The sequence below is a fragment of the Stenella coeruleoalba genome, assembly GCF_951394435.1.
Source record: "Stenella coeruleoalba genome assembly, chromosome: 3".
Classification (NCBI taxonomy): Eukaryota; Metazoa; Chordata; class Mammalia; order Artiodactyla; family Delphinidae; genus Stenella; species Stenella coeruleoalba.
This window is the reverse complement of record NC_137148.1, coordinates 57,442,276-57,464,538: the sequence shown is the minus strand read 5'-3', so window position 1 is coordinate 57,464,538 and position 22,263 is coordinate 57,442,276. Positions and strand designations below refer to the sequence as shown.

At 37.2% G+C, this 22,263-nt stretch overlaps 1 protein-coding gene across 2 annotated transcripts; it reads right to left on the bottom strand.

The window, feature by feature from the left end:
• Positions 1 to 325: 325 nt before the first annotated feature.
• UTP15 (UTP15 small subunit processome component) lies at positions 326 to 22,215 on the bottom strand. Of its 2 annotated transcripts, XM_079916006.1 has the most exons (14): positions 21,817 to 22,215; positions 20,259 to 20,381; positions 18,621 to 18,789; positions 16,901 to 16,993; positions 16,594 to 16,778; positions 15,295 to 15,473; positions 13,927 to 14,052; positions 12,179 to 12,314; positions 10,456 to 10,540; positions 9,472 to 9,621; positions 8,684 to 8,785; positions 7,039 to 7,172; positions 6,809 to 6,867; positions 326 to 6,030 (listed from the first exon to the last, which is right to left on the bottom strand). In XM_079916006.1, the coding sequence occupies exons 3-14, from the start codon at positions 18,708 to 18,710 to the stop codon at positions 5,810 to 5,812; spliced, it is 1,560 nt and encodes a 519-aa protein (XP_079772132.1). In that variant the 5' UTR covers positions 18,711 to 18,789; positions 20,259 to 20,381; positions 21,817 to 22,215; the 3' UTR covers positions 326 to 5,809. The 2 variants fall into 2 exon arrangements, with proteins under 2 accessions (XP_079772132.1, XP_079772133.1); XM_079916007.1 differs by lacking the exon at positions 20,259 to 20,381.
• Between the last annotated feature and the right edge of the window lie 48 nt (positions 22,216 to 22,263).

Below are 22,263 nucleotides of genomic sequence, written 5' to 3'. Positions count from 1 at the left end.
TAAAGTTTTGTCAAATACTCTTCTAAGTTGTTTAAATTTCAGCATCTGTGGTTACTTCTTGTTTTTTGTTTCTTTTTACTTTTTAAAGTGGCTTATTCTTTTTTCCAGCTTTATTGAGGTAAAATTGGCAAATATGAGTGTACATGTTTAGGGTCTACAGTGTGATGATTTGATGTACAGTGATTACTAAAACCAAGCTAATTAACATACCCATGATCTCACATAGTTACATTGTTTCTCATTGTGTTTAATTTGTATTAACTTCACACACTTTAGAAATACATATTTGCAAAAACAGTTAATTTTGATACAGTACCAACTCCAGAGTTGTTGTGAAGATTAAATAAATTAGTATATGTACATTGGTGAGAACAGTGACTTAGTAAGTATATTATTAGTATCAACCATTATTATTATTCTTGTCCATAATTTTCCAGTTTTGATTACACTTATACTTATTGTTAAAGCAGAATTATACAAGGTCCTCTTTAAAAGTTGACCAGAGAGTTTCCTACCATTAATAATGCACTGACTTGCACTATCTTAAATAACTTGTAATGCACTCACAAGATAAGTAAATAAAACCACTAGGTTACGTGTAGGTTTATGGGTAATAATGTCATGGTAGAAAATCATGTATATGCGCTCATAATATTCTCCTAGAAATTACAGAATAAGGAAGTTCATATATGCTACTATCAACAAATTTCACTGCAACTGGCTGTTTCATTTTCTCAATTCTTTATCACTTAATTTCCCACTGAAAGATAAGAATGAGTTAGGCACGTAGACCTCAAAGTCTTTTATTCTAAGGGGACAACAGTAAAAGAAAAAATCTGACTACTGCTTCCCACTTGTTTCCTATGAGGAAACTGCTTTTGACTTGAGTTGTTTTGGTTTTTTTTTTAATTGGTAACACTTTGTCAAGCCTCTATCTGTTAGTGCACCTGAAACTAATATAATGTCAATTATATCTCAGTTAAGAAAAAACCTTGAAAAAAATCTTATATGAGAGGAACTTCCCTGGTGGCACAGTAGTTAAGAATCCGCCTGCCAATGTAGGGGACACGGGTTCGAGCCTTGGTCTGGGAAGGTCCCACGTGACTTGGAGCAACTAAGCCTGTGTGCCACAACTACTGAGCCTGTGCTCTAGAGCCCATGAGCCACGCTACTGAGCCTGCGTGCCACAACTACTGAAGCCTGTGGACTCTAGAGCCCATGCTCCACAACAAGAGAAGCCACCACAATGAGAAGCCCACATACCGCAATGAAGAGTAAGCCCTGCTCGACACAACTAGAGAAAGTCTGCACGCAGCAATGAAGACCCAATGCAACCAAAAATAAATTTAAAAATTTTTAAAAATCTTATGAGTTCAGTGTTTTATAGTAATGTTTATAGAAAAATTGCCAACCCTCATTAGATTAACACAGTTCATATTTTCAACCTTTTGGTCAATACAGCCATCACAATCACAGCTAATATAGTTAGTTCTAATAAAGGAAAGTTTGCATTAATATATGTTTAAAGACATAATTCTGCTTAAAATTTCTACTATAACACTAATGATCCAATGGGAACTCACATCTTGTTTTCATGAATAAGGGGTTACTGTCTTATTTGTACCTAATGCAAATCATACCATTTACTTTCAAAATGCTTGTAAGCAGTCTCTCTCAAATCGGTTACACTCCTTATTTAATAGTGTATGCAATTAATTTATTTTAAAAACATCCTTTATACTAGTATAATAGAAAACTTCAACCCAACCCTTAAATGATCCAAATGATGTTAATAATCAGAAAAGCTAAGAAACAGTTCCCAAATAGTGCAGGGCAAGTAGATCTTCCATAGTCAGAAACATGTGAAAAACACAGTAAAGCAGGTAAGACACTTTCGTATTTGTATTTATCCTCACAACAATCCTGCAAGGGAAGTGATATTAGCCCCATTTAACAGATATGGAAGCTAAGGCCCAGGGCAGCTGGGACTTGCCCAGGAACACATAGCTCATGTTCTTTCCATTATTCTACAATGTTGAAAAGTTTAATCTTTAATTCAAAATGGTTGTTGGTTAGATTTTATTTCCGTATTTCTGGCTAGCATCTAATAATAATTATCAATGACTTTTGAACCCACTGTGTCAACATTACAATAACCAAATACCTTCGTTGTTTTGTGAGAGAACTCACCTTATGACTCAGCAACACCAAACTGATTCAGAGAAAGGGCTGTGGAAAAAGTGGGTTTCTCATGGTTTTTGAAGTAATACTGCCACCTCGTGGACTAATGGTGAGCTACAGTCCACTTTAAGTCCATGGCATTAACCTCATGTGGGGCTTAGTGCTGCCGCTAATGCTACTTCCTTTTTCTAGTCCATCCATTCCCCCAATAGTGAACAACAGAAATATTCTAGGTTACTTTTACAGGTATCAACTCAATTCTCACAAGCACTTTTTGTGATTTTGTTTGTCTGATTAACAGATGCAGAAAATGAAATACAAAATGGTAAAATAACTTGACTAAAGGCACACAGCTAGTGAGTGGCTGAGCCAAGATTCAAACCCAGGCAGAGGGCTGCAGAGTATATGAGCCCTTGACCTCCCTGGAAGTACTCATTTTCTGTTCTCTCCTCAAACTTTCTAACCTCTGAACTCCTCCTTCTCCAACCTGTTTCTGTTGGTGGTTTTTTCCCCATAAAGGAACTTAGTAAAGAACTTCCACAAACCCCCAGCACCACAGCTATACACCTAATTACATCTGTGCCGTTATCTTCTGCCTTCCCTCTTGAACTATGCCCAAACTATTCATTTGCTGTCGAAGCCGACCATTCCATTTGGGCGCGCAGTCCCATGCCCCCTTCCAAGCACACCGCTCCAGCAGTTGGTCCCCTCTCTCTACTCTAATCATCAGTTTCCCTCTCTCTCTAGAGGGATTATCCCCACCAGCATACAGTCTGTCATTTCATTCAAAACACTACTATATTTTAATAATCATTTTAAATGGGGCTTTTAATTAATGTTTGATAGTTGATTTAAGTTGAACAGACTAAATTTCTTTAAACAATCCCATTTACAACCCAAAGTCCTTTAAACAGTTTAATAGTATTTACACTTTTAAGATATTTTCTTGTAAATAGCACTTCAAATGCTTGACCCAACAAGCAAAACCTTCCCAAGTACTTAACTCTTATAAATATAATAAATTAAATGTACAGTGACTAAGTTCTCTGACATATTTCAGTATTTCTGCAGGCTTTCTAAGATCTTAAAATACATTTCAACTAAAATTTACAAGTCTAAAAATCTGTTAGGCATTTTAAGTTGGAAATGAAGGCCAGTGTTACATACTGTAATATGCCAGGTATGTTCCAATACTACTTCAAATAGCAAATACTACAGTTTGTCCCAATGACTATAAAAAACTATTCCTGAACTTAACACTGAAGTATTGATGGCTATGGGAATTGTTTCCTAACCTTTTAGAAAATTTGTAATCGTTACATATTTCATCTAAAAACGGCAGCACTCTGTGAAGTTTTGTTAAAGGGAATGAGTGGTTTGGGCCCCAGCAGGCAGGCCAGTTCAGGGTGCTGGCATGAGGGACTCAAGCTTGGGGGAATTCAAGGGTGAATTAACTACTGTAGTAAATTCAATGATAAATGAGAATACCAACCTTGGATGGTTGCGGTGAGAATCAAGTAAAATAATGTACAGGAAAACCCTTGTCACCTGTGAGTTCATGGCAGTTTTTTGGTAGAATCTTTAACCTTTCATTCTTACTACTGATAGTATCCAATCAGCATATTTATGAAGTTACGTTTTTTTAAAAGCTTTAAATTTATTTAAATAAATTAACCCTTCTTAACATGAAGACACAGTTTCTAACCTTGACTAATCTCATAATTACTCAGGGAAGCAAACTCCTGGTTTCTTATAAGCCACTGGGCTTCATGATTACTTAAATCAATTGATGAGGGGGAAACCAGACCCTCTGTTTGAGCGTATGTCCTCATCAGAACACAGGAATATTTTTTTCTGCTTTAAAAAAATATATCTGAGGGCTTCCCTGGTGGCGCAGTGGTTGAGAGTCCGCTTGCCGATGCAGCTGACACGGGTTCGTGCCCCGGTCCGGGAGGATCCCACATGCCGCGGAGCGGCTGGGCCCGTGAGCCATGGCCGCTGAGCCTGCGCATCCGGAGCCTGTGCTCCACAACGGGAGAGGCCACAACAGTGAGAGGCCCGCGTACCGAAAAAAAAAAAAAAATATATATATATATATATATATATATATATACACACACACACACATATATATATATATATGAATTCACAGAACTGAAATTTTAAGAGGAGACTGCAATTACAAAATCTTCCTTTAAGAATTCTTCTGGCCTGACACTTCCTTACAGATAATTAACTACTTAAGGAACTGGGGGAAGGTGGAAAAGGTAGCAAGTGTAAAATCAGTGTGCTAGGAATCAGTAACCAGTGACTATCCATCAGGAATTGAAACATCTCAGAAAGCCAAAAAGAAAATATGAATTTCTTTATAAAAAAATGTGAATTACATTGAACTTTTTTTTAAAAACACAAGTATTTTCCAAAACAAGCTACTCTGGCTTGGGGTTCTGAAACACAAAATGATGTTAAGAATAGAGGGAAAAAAAAAAAACCTAAACACAGATCAAATGGTTTTCAGAGGTAGGTAGCTTCAAAATAAGCTCCAAATATATCAATATGTATAAAATACGCTGAAAGGCTATTAATCACGAGACATGGCAAATTTTATCATTCTGCTGACTTGAAGCAAGTTGAAAAGCTGGTAGAAAGGCTGCATATTTGGGGAAGAGGAAAAACATGGTCTGTAAGGCCTACCTGCAGACCTTGCTCTGAGAAGCACAGTCAAGATTACAGAAAGAAAAAGAACCATGGGCTGCTGAGCACAATTTTTAGTATTCAAATCTGCCTCATCACGCTCTCTGAATACAGGTCAAACTAGGGTCAATTATTCAGAGTTGGCCACTAATCTGCCACACTTGGAACAGATACAGCCCAATTACCAGCTAGGTGGAACACGTGGCCTGGGATAAGGGATGGCATCAAGGAGAGGGAGGCAAACTCAGCTGGGGCTTGGGAATCCCAAGTGCCCCGATTAGAGTGAAGAAAGAATTTATTTGTTGTTGCCATTTGTTTCGTTGTTGTTGTTTTTCCAGGATAGAAGGGAAAAGTAAAGCCCTGTTCCTTTGACAGTATTCCTAGTTGAAACCCTCTCCAGAGTTCTGAATGCCTACTCAAATGCTGAAACAGAACTCTGCTGTAGTAAAATTAATGTCGGGCTTCCCTGGTGGCGCAGTGGTTGAGAGTCCGCCTGTCAATGCAGGGGACACGGGTTCGTGCCCTGGTCCGGGAAGATCCCACATGCCGCAGAGCGGCTGGGCCCATGAGCCATGGCCGCTGAGCCTGCGCGTCCAGAGCCTGTGCTCCGCAACAGGAGAGGCCACAACAGTGAGAGGCCCGCATACCGAAAAAAAAAAAAAAAAAAATTAATGTCAATTTGTCCAAGATGGACATACACTATGACCAAAACATCTTCCAGCTAAAGATGCCAGGAGATAATTCAAAATAGCACATGGAAAACCATGATTAAAAACAGGTTCTTATTTTCCAAGCACAGTTATCCCAGTCTCTTCCAAAAAATTGCTTCTGTAAATAGTTTTTTTTAATGTATCAAACAGAGTCTCCTCCCAGTAGTCAACCGCATCAAATCTATTCCAAGTTAGGAGTTCTTATGTGTCCTGTTAAGCACACACTATGATTCAATCTTCTTGTTCTCTAGAAATCCATCAGATGTATTATGCTGCAACAAAGAAGTGCTTTCTTTCCTTGTCATGGTAGCAAAAAGCATATCCATCATCCCCAAGGTTTCTAGTAGTTCTCTTTGGTAATCAATCTCTTTTTCTACAAGTCCTTGAAGTAACAAAAACTTTTTATCAACTACAGGTGACTGACCAATCACAGGTAGATATATATCTAGAAAGAGAGAGAGGAAACACATTTACTAGAAACATTTTTCTAAACAATACATGAACAACAATATTTAGAAAAAGTACAAAAATATTAAATATAAAAGACATTGAAAAATCTGTACTTATTTTACAACTTATGTTTTACATAAAGTAAACAATCCATCTGAAAAACGTATTTCAAAAAGAAATAAGTAAAGAAAGTACAGCGTTAAGGTTCTGACTTATTTTCATTTTCCCATTAAAAATTAGTCGTGGGGGCTTCCCTGGTGGCGCAGTGGTTGAGAGTCCACCTGCCGATGCAGGGGACATGGGTTCGTGCCCCGGTCCGGGAGGATCCCACATGCCGCGGAGCGGCTGGACCCGTGAGCCATGGCCGCTGAGCCTGCGTGTCCGGAGCCTGTGCTCCGCAACGGGAGAGGCCACGACAGTGAGAGGGCTGCTTTTTATTATATTTTTCAGCACTAGAGATTTTTTTCTGTTCTTGAAAATAGTTTGTTCTCGTTGGGGAAAAAAAAAAAATTAGTCATGGTCATTGGAGGTATTTAAGGAAAAAACTTTTTAAATTATAATAACCCTGGTGCCAGCAACTGAAAGCCAATCCATTGTAAACATTTTACTCCCACTTTAAAATGCACTGATTTACTACTACTGTTTGTTTTCTCCATGAAGTCTTCACTGGAGAACTGATAAAGACAAGGTATATCAATCTATTTGATTTCATTATTTGACATCTCTACTTCTGCAAGTATGCTACAATTTTTCAGGTTTTAACAGCTACTTACCAATAATTATTTCAGCAGCATTAATCAAAACAGGGGCGAATCTTGGCTGGGACAGATTCCTACAAAGCAAAAATTCTGTTTACTGAAACCTGGAAACTTAAAGAAAAAAAATCCTTAAAATAGATTTACTAAACTGTTCTGTCAGTTCTTTACAAAGCTCAAACTAAAAGTAAATTTGGAGATAAAATTTCAGATGCGAAATACATGCGCTTCATAGACATAAAACATACCTTATCAAAAAATTAAGAACACGACTGATTTCCTTTTCATCTCGACCTGCAAGGGCATTTGCAAGGACTCCTCTTCGGTTTAGCTCCTTTATGATGGAAACTGTAATCTCAGGCGTCTTTATTGCACAACTGGGCTAGAAAATTTTTCAGAGTCAACATGAGCAGACAAGACAATACAAGAAAAAAAATCATAGTCTTGGAACTCACTAACAATTACCAAATTTAAACAGGTTTTTTTCTTCCCAGTTTTGAGTCATGGTAATGACAAGGCAAGAAACAAAATGATTCTTTTAAAAATAAGCTCCTTGTAGATACATCAATTGTAACAAATGCACCACTCTGGTGGGGATGTTGATAAGGGGGGAGGCTATGCATGTGTGGGGCAGGTAGTATATGGGAAATCTCTGTACCTTCCCCTCAACTGTGCTGTGAACCTAGAACTGCTCTAAAAAAAAGTCTTAATAAAAAATTCACACACAATCTGTAGTGAGGTGGATGGACCCAGAGTCTGTCATACAGAGTGAAGAAAGTCAGAAAGAGAAAAACAAATACCGTATGCTAACACCTATATATGGAATCTAAAAAAAGATAGTTCTGAAGAACCTAGGGGCAGGATAGGAATAAAGACGCAGACACAGAGAATGGACTTGAGGACACGGGTAGGGGGAAGGGTAAGCTGGGACAAAGTGAGAGAGTGGCATGGACATATATACACTACCAAATGTAAAACAGATAGCTAGTGGGAAGCAACCGCACAGCATAGGGAGATCAGCTCGGTGCTTTGTGACCACCTAGAGGGGTGGGATAGGGAGGGTGGGAGGGAGGGAGACACAAGAGGGAGGAGATACGGGGATATATGTATATGTATAGCTGATTCACTTTGTTATAAAGCAGAAACTAACACACCATTGTAAAGCAATTATACTCTAATAAAGATGTTAAAAAAATAAATTAATAAAATAAAATAAAATAAAATTGATCACCATCCAGCCCTTATTAAAACTCAGTTGACACAACTGGTATTTGAGAGAAGAAATCTATGGACCAAGTTAACCATCATTGCTCTAAATTGGTTTTTAGCTATATTCTATTGTAAGTGAATTCTTACTTGAATTGTATTTGGTTACCTATTTGTTGAAATGACACTACAGAAGTTGTGGGTATTTATTATTATGTCTTTGGCTTTTACAGAGGGTTAATACATAATCCTATGCTTGAGAATATTTCTGCATCTTCTAATGACATAAAGACTATCACATGATTCCTATATTTTTCTTCGTGTTCCAACTAAAAACAACTCATGATAAATTTCTCTGTACTATAGTGTGAAAAAAAACGTTGTGTATTTTTTCTAAAATATAGATATATATGTTTCATTTATCTGATAATAGCAATTATGAAATTCAATCCATTATCCTTTTTACCTTGCTTCTAGGAAACTGGAATATACATTTATATTCAACTCTAGCATATATTCATAGCCTAAGTTTCTGCATCTTTCTATAGTATGGGTATTCATATTCAATATGATTTTAGCAACCTATTTATATGTGTGTGTCACAAATTACATACACTGTTTTGAAGTAGAAAGAATATAAATAAAATTTTAAAAAAATACACACACACACACACATTCCTCATTCACCTCAAGGACTCTGTCAAGTGCCTTAGAGATCCGGAAGTTTTTCAGATCCCTGTCATACAATTCTAGGTGTTTCTTTGATGGTCTGTTGATCAAAATGTCATCCTGCATTGAAAAGTAAATTTACAGAGAAAAATCAAATATCCTTTTAGAGCTTCATTCAAAATAAACTTCTTCGTAGTGGTATTTTTTCATAGTTCTGTGGTGTCCTTGAACTGTATCATAAAAAATGGTCATATGCCCATATTGTCGATTAAATGAAAATGGAATAATCTGCCACATCACTGTGTTCTTAGTGTCCTATGACTTTAACTTACGATACATACACGATACCTCCGTTCTGGGCAAACATTACTCACTGCAATTCTCTTTACATAGCAAGCAGTGATTCAGCAGAAAGAGAAAACAAGAATCAGAGAAACTGCCATCTAGTCCCAGTAAAGAAATCCTGGATCAACACAACTTCCTTATATCTCCATCTTCTCCATCTTCAGATGCCAAATGGAGATATTATTGGCTCTACTTTTTTCAGGGTTGTTTACAAGATCAAATCAGATAGCATGGGAAAGACACTGTTCTGAGCACCACAGCATTGTTATGATTCAGGGCATTAAGAAGTACAGTTCTTACTTCCCATTACTTATTAATTTAATGTCCCCAATCTAGCAATGTGGAGATAAATGAGGTAGAGAAAAGCAAAATGAAGCTAAATGCCATGTGAACTACACTTTCCAGTAATGTGCAGGGATGAGGTTGGATACTCTAACAAATTACACAAAATATATAAATACCTGTTGTTTCATATAGTTTTTTCCTTTAATAAAAGTTCGATATGCAGGCCTTCTTCTCCTGGGAAGAGAATCCTTCTTTGCTTCAGATTTCCGATGTTTAACACTCAGTATTCCATTGGTCATTCCTACAACTATTGCCTCATCTTCATGCTAACAGCAATTAGAAAAATAAGTTAGTATATTCCTAACTCATAATTCATCTTACTTTTTCTTCAAAATACCATTTATAATGTGTTTGCCACTTATCCATACTTTCAACAAGAGTTCCATTCAGATATAGATACTCCAACAAAAAGTTAGAATAAAATCATTTTTTTCCTCCAAGATACTATTATATTGACAGAACTTTTAATTATACTTGGAAATTATCACTGGCAGTTTGTATAATAATACAGTTAATGACATCTTAAGAAACTTCCAAAATAATTTTTTTCCCACATCCTCTTCCTAGAAACAGAATGATGCGGTAGCATGACTTTCCACAATCTTGTCAAGAAAATATTTTATAATAACTTTTCCCCTCCCAATTTCTATATAATGTATTCAAATCTATTCCTCCTCAATGGCTCATGAAACTTGACAATGAACATTCCAGAAGGAGCAGTTAACAAAGAAAAGGAGAAATCATTTCATTGTGTTGCCCCCTATTCTCCTTTTCTTTGCTCAGAGAGCCAACTTGACTTTCTGGAGTATTTAACCCTTGGGGTAAATATACTGAAGAGAGATTTATCTGCTTTCCAGGTCCTGTCCTTAGTGTTAACAATGCCTACAATAGTGTAGTTAGTTTCAAGCTATGCAGTGAGTGGGACCTAAATCTGAATTCATGCCTAGTTACTGAGACAAGTTACATGTTCTAGCAATTATCTAATGGGGTGAGAAGAAAATAATACTTGTACAAATAAAAGATAAACCCTAATATTCCATTTTAGTTTCATTTAACAGGCAAGGTTAGTGAAAGCTTTAAAAAGAGCTAAAAGTACTTACTGCAAGTGCAAGACTCAAAATTGAAGCTGCATAATCAAAACTGTGGACTACTTTATAGGAACTTGTGCTATATACTTTCACCTTCCTAATGAAAAAGAAAGCTTTGTCACAAATCATCTTGGAAATGAGCATAAAAGGTAAAATTTCTATTTTTTGAAACTCAATATATGAATATTAAAACTTATACAACAATGAAGAAAAACAATTAATAATATTAGTTACAAACTAATTCATCACTGGATCTCTTTTAAAAATGAACGGTTTATTGTTATGCTTGCATAAAGACTTCAACCAGCCACCAGAAGGATAGACCACTGTCTCCTGAAAATGAAACTTGAAAGTAAAGAAAAAGCAACATGAATGTTCACTGGAAAGAGCAGGGTTTCTCAGCTTCATTCAGCATTATCAACATTTCGGGCAGGATAATTCTTTGAAATGGTGGCTGTTCTGTGCACCGCAAGATGTTTAGCAGCATCCTTGGCCTCTACTCACTGCATACCAACAGCACTACACCCCCAAGTTGTGACAACAACCAAAAATGTCCGCAGATAGTGCCAAATAGCCCGCTGGAGGACAAAAATCACTCTGGGTTGAGAACTACTATGAATAGAGCCAACTTATACCTAGCTTTTGAGGGACACATCTAAAAATCAAGTCCCAAATTGCCTAGTAACACTATTGCAGAGAATCTGCTATATATTTACATAGTAAGTTCCTCTGTATTAGAAATATTTTCTAGCTTTTAAAATATGTATACTTTTTAATAAACATGCTGAAAAACCAAGGCTTTCCATATCAGTGAAAAAGGGAAATATGGAAATAAAATGACCAACAATAGATAAATATAAGGAAATTCTAGAACTGGGCCATCATTCTAGCCCCATGTGGCTAATGAGCACTTAAAATGTGGTCAGTGAAAAAGAAGGGAATTTTTTATTTTACTTAATTTTACTCAACTTAAATTTTAAAACTGAGGCAGTATAAAATATTTTTCTGTTAAACACAAGTATATTTATTTCACTTTAACTGTAAAGTATTACTACTGTATTAAGGGCATGTATTCGATGCTGAACTTGCTTCTAGTCTATCATTAATAATTTTTACATTGAATACATACTGAAATAATATTTTAGAGTAAATAACTTATTAAATTAATTTTACCTAGTACCTTTTAGCTTTTAAACATGACTGGTGAAACACTTAAAATTACATATGTAGCTCACATTATATTTCTATTGTACAGCACTGTTCTAGAACATTAATTAACGAAACACTAATACCTACTGAAAATAGTAATATTTAGAAATATGTATTTCTATACATTAATGTATAGAAATTTTTACATGAAGTTTTAAATTTTAAAGAATACAAGCTAGAATATATATACACATACTCATTATAAATATTTCAAAATATACAAACATACAGTGATTTTAAAAGAAAACTACAGAATAATAGAAATTATTTTAAAAGATTAACGTTCACATGGTTCAATAAAATTCCTCAAGTATATAAATCAATAAATTACCTCAAGGGAGAAAAATAAGTTTGCTATATGTAAATGAAATGTCAAAACTATTTTCAGCTCAATAGATTTTTTTTTCATGGAAATCATTTGGTAGAATATTTATTCTATCACAAATACTGCAGAAATAACTCATTTCCTCAAGCAGTAAACATGTGTACATTAAGAATGATCCAAAAAGAAAATTAAAATGCTAACCTATCCAGTGAGCCAGAAAGTAACCTCTGTCCAGAGCTGCTCAGACATAAGCACGTCACAGTTTTATGATGATTTTTCAAAGACACTAGCAACTGTCCTCCTTTTAGCATGTCCCAGACTTTAACATAACGACCTCCTATAAAAAGAAATAATCATTAGTTTGATTATGAAAGGATCTGAAAAGCACTCTTCACTGGACACTCCACAGCATGGAGTGGAGGGATTCCAGAGCCAGACTGCCTGGTTTCAGTGCTGGGTTTACTATTTACTGGGTACATGGCTGATAATAATTACAGTTCCTACCTCACAAAAACCTGTTATGATGATTAAATAATTTCATATTTGTAAAGTACACAGAACTGCCTGGCAAAATAAGAAGTATAATTAAGAAAGATTTTATTTTAACAAGATTAAAATAAAATAATTCTACAGAAGGAATTCTGTATAACCATGGAAAAGAATAACATAGATTTCATTTCCTAAAAATTCTGTGAATCCCAACAAAACTGAAAAACTCTATAACTTTTACTCTAAGAATTGGAAGCATCTTTAAAGGCAATTTAATCCAGGGGTTTAAAAAGAATTTTTTTATTATGGCATCTTTTCTTTCAATGAAATATTAAGCAAAAGTCTAGTAGGTAAAATGGAAAAAGAGGCTGGGGGGCTGGGGGTGGGAGGGGATGAAGTTCTTACTTATCCTGACTATGTAGAAGCGCCTGGAACCCAATTTGCAGTCCCTGTCTCCCTACATGTAGCAGCTCATGAGAGAGATCACAGTTTGAAACCACTGATCTGGCCCAACCTCTCATTTTCAAGGTCTATATTGGTTAAAGGATTGCCCAAGGCCACACAATTAGCTACTGACACGACAGAGATTAGCATACAGGCATCCACTCTCCCTGTTCAACTTGTATGTACTTCCATTTCTCAAAATAACAGCAAGACAAATAGGTAACTCTGACAATATTATCAACTTACTTTGAAATCAAATAGGTACTGGGGAAAAGAGTATAAAACAGGATAACTTCTATTTGGATTTTAGAATTAAGCAAAAAACAAAACAAAACAAAGCTACACACTACCTACGTATTCTTCTAATGTCAACACATTAATTTTGACTTAACAAATGGAAAAAGACAATTTACTTCTTCCATTATAATTTTTTAAATGCACCTCAGTTCCAACTTGATAAAAAATGTATCAAGGCCCCTTTGACTCCACGTTATCTTCTCCTCCAGCACTATCAGCTATTTGCTGGGTAAGGCCACTTCAATCAAGAGTCACATAAAAAGAGATAAGCCTGATTCTAGATCTGAAAGAACCTGTGTTTTCAAAAGCTGCCACAGATCTCTTACGTAAGAACAACAGCAGGAGTACGACCTGGATTTTTAGATTAAGTACACAATGAAGGCTCTCAAGTTCTGAGATTTCAGATCTGCCACTTACCACTTTGTCTTGGACAAATTACTTAAAACTTTTATTTATTTTCTTTTGCAAAATAGAGGGAAAACTATCTTGTAGGCTCACCTAGGGGACTGGAGGTAATACGTTTATAATAGCATAGTGCCTGGCTCATATTAGCTACTCAATAAATGAAAATTGCTTGCCTGTGCCACTTATCAACTGTCTGAGCAAAAACTGAGACATGCATTTCAAGTGCACACTGATAAATTATAAAGAATAACTAATAAAGAAATATCTGACTCAAGACAAACAATATTGGTGAAAGCAATTTTTAAAAGAAATACCTGCTGATACCAGAAGACCTCCAGAGGGAAAAAGCAGGACACTCTCCACTGGCTGCCCATGATCAACAGAGATAACACTCTGGTTTGTTCGTGCATCAAACATCTTCACAGTGTGATCATATGACCCTAAAATGTCAATTTTTGTACTATGTGAGTTTCACTACTCAAAATAACAAAAATTATACGTGTGTGTGTGCATAATCAAACATAAACTTTAAAGGAAGAAGAAGCATAGATGAAATTTTAAAAAGACATATGTATACTCATGAAGACACAGTACTTCCAAACCCTCTGGTACCACTGACTGTTTCTGAAGCACTAACCTACACAGAATCTTAAATGATTCCTATCTTCAGACTACTGTCACTACTGAGTCACCTGGGAATCTTTGCACAGGCACCCATTAAGACTGGACTGCACTATCTCTGTTTCTTGGCTACTGGAGAACCTGTGAAAACCAGAGTACAGATGTTTCCAAACACATCTGGAGGATGATAAGAACAATCCCCAGGGACTTCCCTGGTGGCGCAGTGGTTAAGAATCCCCCTGCCAATGCAGGGGACACGGGTTCAACCCCTGGTCCGGGAAGATCCCACATGCCGTGGAGCAACTAAGCCCATGCACCGCAACTACTGAGCCTGCACTCTAGAGCCCGCAAGCCACTACTGAGCCTGTGTGCCACAATTACTGAAGCCCACATGCCTAGTGCCTGTGCTCTGCAACAACAGAGGCCACGGCAGTGAGAAACCCACACACCGCAACGAAGGGTAGCCCCCACTCGTCGCAACTAGAGAAAGCTGGCCCACAGCAACGAAGACACAATGCAGCCATAAAACAAAACAAAAAAAACCCTTGCCTTAAGTCTGAGCAATAAACTTAAAATAAAAAAGCTTACTTCATAAAAAAAAAAAATCCCCAGGAGAAAAAGAAAATAAAACAATTGGATAAACAGAGACATATTTTTTTATAAAACTTTTTAAAACTCCTCTATCCCAGGGTAAGCTGGGACGAAATAAGAGTAGCATGGACATATATACACTGCCAAATGTAAAACAGATAGCTAGTGGGAAGCAGCTGCATAGCATAGGGAGATCAGCTCCGTGTTTTGTGTCCACCTAGAGGGGTGGGATAGGGAGGGTGGCAGGGAGACGCAAGAGGGAGGAGAAATGGGAATATACGAATATGTATAGCTGATTCACTTTGTTATACAGCAGAAGCTAACACACCATTATAAAGCAATTATACTCCCATAAAGATGTTTAAAAAACAAAAAACAAAACTCCTCTACCTCAAAAGAGTCCCAAAGCAATATTAAAGTATATCAATAAAATTACCAACTTCAGGAGGGAAGAAAAAGATTTCACCAACCTGTTACAAAGAGATCTGGGTTCAGTTTGCTAGCACATCCACACCTCACATAATCAGAATGTTCTTTGAATGTCAGAATTTCTTTGGAGTTTGGAATATCCCATAATTTAACTGTATAATCATCAGCCCCAGAGACCACATGATATTTGTCAGCTGTAAAATCTACTGTATGAACTGCTCTGAAAGATCAAGGATCAGTATATTAAAAAGCAAGGAAAAATTATTTCTGGCACCTTCTGACATCAAACACCCTTCTTCCCAAAGTAACGAAAAAAAAGCAGCTCAGTTTCAGTAATTGTAGGGAGAAATCATGAGAGAATAAGAAAATCTTTAAAACAGGTATTTGTCCCCAAGCCAATTTAAAATTTATATACCCCTAGTACTATGAAGTTAATAAGAATATTAAACAGTAGCCTTAAAATTATATTTTCTAATAAGTTAACATTTCTACTTAGCACGTCAACAGAAAGTAAATGTTCTAAATGTTGGCACAAAGGTACTTTAATCTGAAAAATTTCAAAATGGGTAGTTCTTAAAAAATTCTAAGGACACTTGTCACTAAGTAGGATCATATTAAGTGAACTTGTTATATTTAAAATGTTTCACTGATGGACTAAGACTATCCTGATAATATAAAAAATGCTTTTGAGATTTAAAATCAACAGCAAATTTCAGTGACGACATTGGTAATCCTGAAAGATATAAAACTGTCCCTAGCCATTTAATTTATAAAGGGGCAAAACACCAAATCCAAGTAGAAAAAAATCCAACTTGATTTCAAAATAACAACCTCTAATATAGTCCAAGCCTTTAGAGTTCTCATTAATAGTTGTGAGGTTGCCTTTAGATCAGCAGTTTATAACCTCAACGGCATCACAGAACTCACTGAGAAGTTAACGAAAGCTACAGGACATCTCCATAGATAACCACACATTTCCTAAAATGTCACATACAATTCTAGGAAATTCATGAGCCCCATCAAACTGGACCAAAGGACTGAACCAAGTTAAGCACTGTCTTAGAACAACCAGAAAATAAAGTCCGTGACGGTACATAATCTTCACAGAACTCTGTTTTTTTCAAAGCCTGTAAAACCAGTAGAGCTTACAATAATACAAAACAAAACAAAAACACATAAAAACCAACTATCTGTAACTGTATGGTGACAGATGTTAACTCAATTTATCGTGATCGTTTCACAATATATACATATAGTGAATCATTATGCTGTACCCCTGAAACTAATATAACATGTTAATTATAGCTCAATAAAAAAAAATTAAAACAACTGTCTCTTACTTAGTATGGCCTTCAAACTGCCTGAGGGGAGCCCTGCCACTTATATCAAAAAGCTGAATGCCACCATCTTCACTGCCAGCCACAAGCAGTCTACCATCCTGCCGAAAAGTAGCACAGTATGCTGTGTCTTTAAATCGTGAAAAGGTTTTTATAGGTTCTTGGGAGTATCGGCCATAAATGTGAATCTACAAGAAGATAAAAAACACAGTATTAAAAAAAAAAAAACACAAACACAGTATTTTACTACATGGCTCAAGACCAGTAGTAAATATAAACTACATAAAAGAAAAACAAAAATTATATTTACCCTTGAAGAAGCTGTGACAGCATAATTATACGGAGGCTGTGGAGAAAAGTCTACTTTTGACACTGCACCAAACTCCTTGATCTGAACAGGGGTCTTAATGAAAAATAATAGTGTATTAACAAAGTTACAACTGGTAAGACATATTTAAGCATATAATTTCTTATTGACAATTTCTTTTTGTTCTTAGTAACTAGGTTGTATTTAATAGAGAAGTATGAAGAAAGCAAAAAAGATCCAAATCCCATCATCCAGACAATCTCTGTGGCCATTAAAGTGAATAAATATATGGTTGAAAAGCCACACCCCACTTTTTCTCTTTAGCTGTGAAGTTTTCTGTGATTATTACCAGGAAAAAGTTATGCCTAAACCAGCACATATTTAACCATGTATTTTTTAACTGGCACAAAGATCATACCACACAGGCTGTTCTGCACCTTGCCTTTTTTTCACTTATTAACACCTTAGCTAATAACTTTGCATAAGTTATTATAAGATTCATCATAATTTAATTTACCAGTTCACTACTAACAAACAGGTTTTTCTGAGATTTCTTTTTTTTAAAATAAATTTATTTATTTATTTTTGGCTGCGTTGGGTCTTTGTTGCTGCGTGCGGGCCTTCTCTAGTTGCGGCGAGCGGGGGCTACTCTTCGTTGCAGTGCGTGGGCTTCTCATTGCGGTGGCCTCTCTTGTTGCGGAGCATGGGCTCTAGGTGTGCGGGCTTCAGTAGTTGTGGCTCACGGGCTCTAGAGCATAGCCTCAGTAGTTGTAGCGCACGGGCTTAGCTGCTCCGTGGCATGTGGGATCTTCCCGGACCAGGGCTCGAACCCGTGTCCCCTGCATTGGCAGGCGGATTTTTAACCACTGCGCCACCAGGAAGTCCCTGAGATTTCTAATATTACAAATAACACTTCAATGAACATCTTTCTACATAAAGATAACATACTTTACACACAAATTCTGGAGAGTATATTCATTGAGTAAGTTCCAAGCTGTGGAACTTACAAGACCAAAAGGTATTTTTATCATAATAGATAATGCCAGAATTGCCCTCCAGAAAGTCTGCACCAATGTCCCTCCCTCAAGTAGCAACGATGATCAAAATTTTTCATTTGTGCCGATATAAGATGAAAAAGTATCCAAATTATTATCCAATAATTTTATTATCCAATAAATTATTATCTAAAATCCAATTATTGTTTTAATTTGCACTTCTTCAATTATGAGTGAAGCTGAAGCTCTTTTAATATATTTATTGGCCACTTAAACTTCTTTTTCTATAACCTTCCCAATCCCAATCTTTTCCCATTTTTCTGTTTAGTTGTTCAGCTTTTTTAAAAAAATCATTTGTTAGCCTTTACATATAGTCTAGAAGAATTAATTTTGCATCACTTCCTCCTTAGATTAAGAAAAATGAAAAAAAAACCCTTCCTTCATGAGATTCAAATTCTAAAATTTATTTAATTCATTTGGCATTGATTAATCATCCATTCTGTGCTAGATAACTTCTATGATTAAACTGATTAAGGAATATGGATTTTTATTTTTATATAACTCTAAGAAAAAAATATCAGATATCAAATTTTCCACCCAAACTATAAGCTGCTGATAGATTATTTTTAGTTATTAGTTCTCTATTAGCATATCCAAAGTATAAAATATGCTGAAGAAATTGACATAAATGTAAAACACCTCCCTCCCTTAATTTTGTCTATACTTACCTTATAGTTGTTCCAGTACAGTGTATCTTGGGTGATTTTTTCACCAAGTACAGGATATGCCTGGATCGCTACAGGCTTATAACCAGCCATACTTTCATAGAATTGCACTGTTATCCAAGGGTAAATAGTTTGAAATTGGTGTTAGAAATAAAGCGACTCTGCCTCACGTCTGAAAAAGAAAACATTTTATAAACACATTATTATTCATAAACCTGTATATAGTTATGATTTTCACTCTGCATCTTTTCAGAAAGCTGTATGGTAGCTTATAGATTAGTGATCAGTAACCACTTAATTTCAATACAGAAGGGACAATCTAAAGGAAGCAGGAAGAATACAGATAGGGCTACCATAGTGTACTATCTACTCAGCTATAGGCAGAGGCTATACACAAATGTTCCCACACCTAACTGACCAATTTACAACACCTGGGAATAAATCTGGTTCGGCCACCCAGTAGCCAAAGCATTTAGAAACACACTGGCTTAGAATGTTCACTTACTGACAACAGAAAATGTTAAGGTGAAACTGCAAATACAAATGTTCCCTGAAATTAACCTAAAATGACATTTAATCTATAAGAACATAATCTAGGGACCTGACTTCCTGAAAGCCTAAAATTGCCAAGAAGAAAAGAAAACAAAGCTAATATTCTAATGCAGAAGATTAAAATTAAATTTAAAAGCTTAAAATAAAAATCTAATATTCTGATGTAGAAGCTTAAAATTAAGTTAATTTTAAAATGTTTAAACAGTAAGAAAGAAAACAAGAACAAAGCAATTCTGAAATTAAATTCTAAATTAAAGTGACACAATAAAAATTAATTAAAACTTTAACTGACATGTAATTAGGCCGAAATGTCTTTCCAGAACCATTCAGTTGCAACAGAGATTCAATTATATCAGAGGAATGATTCAGTGGTGCAACTCATCTTTCCCAAAAGCCTGAAAACACCGTATCAGTAACACCAAAATAAACAGGTGTGACATATTTTAAAGGCTTTGATGAAACACAGCAATCAATGATTTTAAAAGTTTTCTGTTCACTGAAGTACCCATAATGTGTAGGACACACTGTTTTAGGCACTGGGGTGCAATGGTGAGTGAAACAGACATGGTCAGTGCCTTCATGTACTCCAATATTCCTCATTTCAGCTGGTAACTGGCATCTGGAATCAGCCTTGACTTGTCCTTCCTTCTCACTTCTAACATCCAAATAGTTAACAAGAGCTCATTTTACCTCCCAAATCTTTCTAAACTCCATCACGTCCACTCCACCTAGTTCCACTGCTCTAATTCACATCTTCTCTTCTAAAGGTCTCCCTGATTCCCTTACCTACCTTCCAAATAGCCATCAGAGTTACCTAACTACCATGCAAATCTGGCTTTTGCTACAAAGCCCAACACTGCCCAGAAAAGAAGGTGCAAGCTCCTTTACATGGCATGTAAGGCCCTCTGTGATCTTGCCCTTGCTTACCTTTCCAGCTTCCCTCGTTATTCCCTTAACACACCATGCTCTTTCTTGTCTCAATGTTGTTCTTCATTTGTCCTCTCTGGCAGGAATGACCTCTTTCTACCTACCTCCTATTTATCATTTAAAGTTCAACTCAAGGATCACATCCTCCAAGAAACCTCTCACCTTCTAAGCTGGGTCAGGGGCTTGTCTTCTATAATCCTACATGACTCTGTATTTCTGTCAATGCACATAATCACACTGCATTTGTAATGACCTCTTTTTCCCATTGAATTGAACATTTCATATCTGAAAGATTAAAAACAAGTGCTCAAAGAATGTTTGTGGAAGGAAAGGAAGCACTGTGCTGGGTTATATGGGAAACAAAATTAAAGTCACAGGTGGTATCTATTGTATGAACACTGCTATAGAGCACAAGTCCACGAAGTTTTTCTGTAAAAGGACAAATAATAAATATTTTAGGCTTCACAGGCCAACAGGCAAAATGGAGGATATTATGTAGTTATTTATATAGCATGAAAGAAAAACGTCCCAATTTTTTACTAAGGAAACCGCCCCAAATAATTATAAGTTCAATATTTTGTTTATGAATGAAAGGAATGGGACTTTTTGGAGGAGGGGGAAAACATTTCACTTACTCTGGTTCAAAGTTAGTGTTTCCTATCATCAAATAGATTGCAAATATTCATCTATAAAAATCATTCTTGGCTCACTGAATACCCCAAAACAGACACTGGGCCAGATGTAGCCTGTGGGCCTTCGCCCCTTACTACCGCAGAGCTGACCCTTGAACAACACGGGTTTGAACCGCGTGGGTCCGCTTAGAGGCAGATTTTTTTCAATAAATACTACAGTACTACAGAATTCCCGTTTTTTTGAATGCACAAGCAGAATCCAACATGTGGAGGAACCTGGATAAAGAGGAACCGCGCATATGGAGGGCCCACTGTAAGTTATCCTTCAGGGGAAGGTTGGGGCCCATAAACCTACCCCTCCCCCGCAGTGTTCAAGGGTCAGCTGTATAGGCAAAGGAGTACATAACTCTGCCTTGAAAGAAATCGTTTAAAGCTTTAGAAGGAAAAAGTGAGGCACAGGAACAGTGGTTTGCCAGATTAAAGTGAGGAACAGCATTAGAGGCAGGGGAGGGTAAGCAAGACAGACAGAGCAAAGGCACGGATGCAAGTGATGTGAAAATGAATAGGAAGAAAATGATCAGGGAGAGGTTAGAGGCTGAGAAACTGGGACTAAATGAAAAACAGGTACTACTACATCACAATGCAGAATACCAAATGTATGCTATAAGTAACGTACAGAACACGGAGCGCTCAGAAGCGATTTTTAACTGTAACTGGGCGGCTGCCAGAAAGATTCAAAGTGTGCAATTCAGCTGGGCCTTTAAGTTTAACATTAAAACGAATTAACCATTTAACGTGGGTGGGCACTGCAAACTGCGGGAACCTCACAAGCAAAGACAGAGATGGAAATCAGCCTAAAGTAGTGTGGCTTACTCCGGGGACTAATGACGGTGGACAGTAGGTGTGGACGTGACGTGACTGTAGAGGAGGAAAATCTAGGTCGAAGCTAAATTGCGGGGATCCTGAGAGGCTGGTTAAGGAGTTTAGCTATTCCGCGGAGACTGGGAAACCCCAGAGGAGCATGCTAGATACTAAGGAAGGCCCGATGTGAGTCTGGGCCACCCGCATTGGGAGCCCCCTTCACCTACCTCCGATGGGCCCGGAGGGTCCGCCGAGACTCCCCGGCCTCAAGGAGAAGTTCTTGGACTCCGCCAGCCCCCTCCCCGGACTGTGCGGTAGAACATGCGGAAGGTCACGCGGATCCTGGAAGGAGCTGCCGAAACACGCCACGAACAGAACGGCGAGACGTGTCGCACGAAGGTGACGTGATGGCGCACGTGATGGCGTACGTGATGGCGTCCCGAGACGCACGCAGCCCTGGTGCGCAGGGGCCAGCCCGGTGGGCGGGACGATGGGGAGGAGGAGGCGTGGCCGGAGGGAGAGACCGAGGCCTGGCGCTAGTGAACCAGAGCTGTAGCCGAAGGGACACTGTCTCTGTAGTACTGGAGCAGTAAGGATCTAGCAGCGGCGGGAAAATACCTGAAAGTCCCTCCCTGCAACAGCTTCACCGGTGCGGCACGTTTTTTGGCCGGAAA

What these genes read in the sequence shown, in the direction of transcription:
- UTP15 (XM_079916006.1), bottom strand. Translation starts at nt 18,710, where the DNA reads ATGGCTGGTTATAAGCCTGTAGCGATCCAGGCATATCCTGTACTTGGT. An exon ending in CTTTCTGGCTCACTGGATAG is followed by an intron (nt 10,541 to 12,178) that starts GTTAGCATTTTA and finishes CTTTTTCATTAG; the next exon opens with GAAGGTGAAAGTATATAGCA. An exon ending in GTTCTTAATTTTTTGATAAG is followed by an intron (nt 6,868 to 7,038) that starts GTATGTTTTATG and finishes TTTGCTTTGTAG; the next exon opens with GAATCTGTCCCAGCCAAGAT.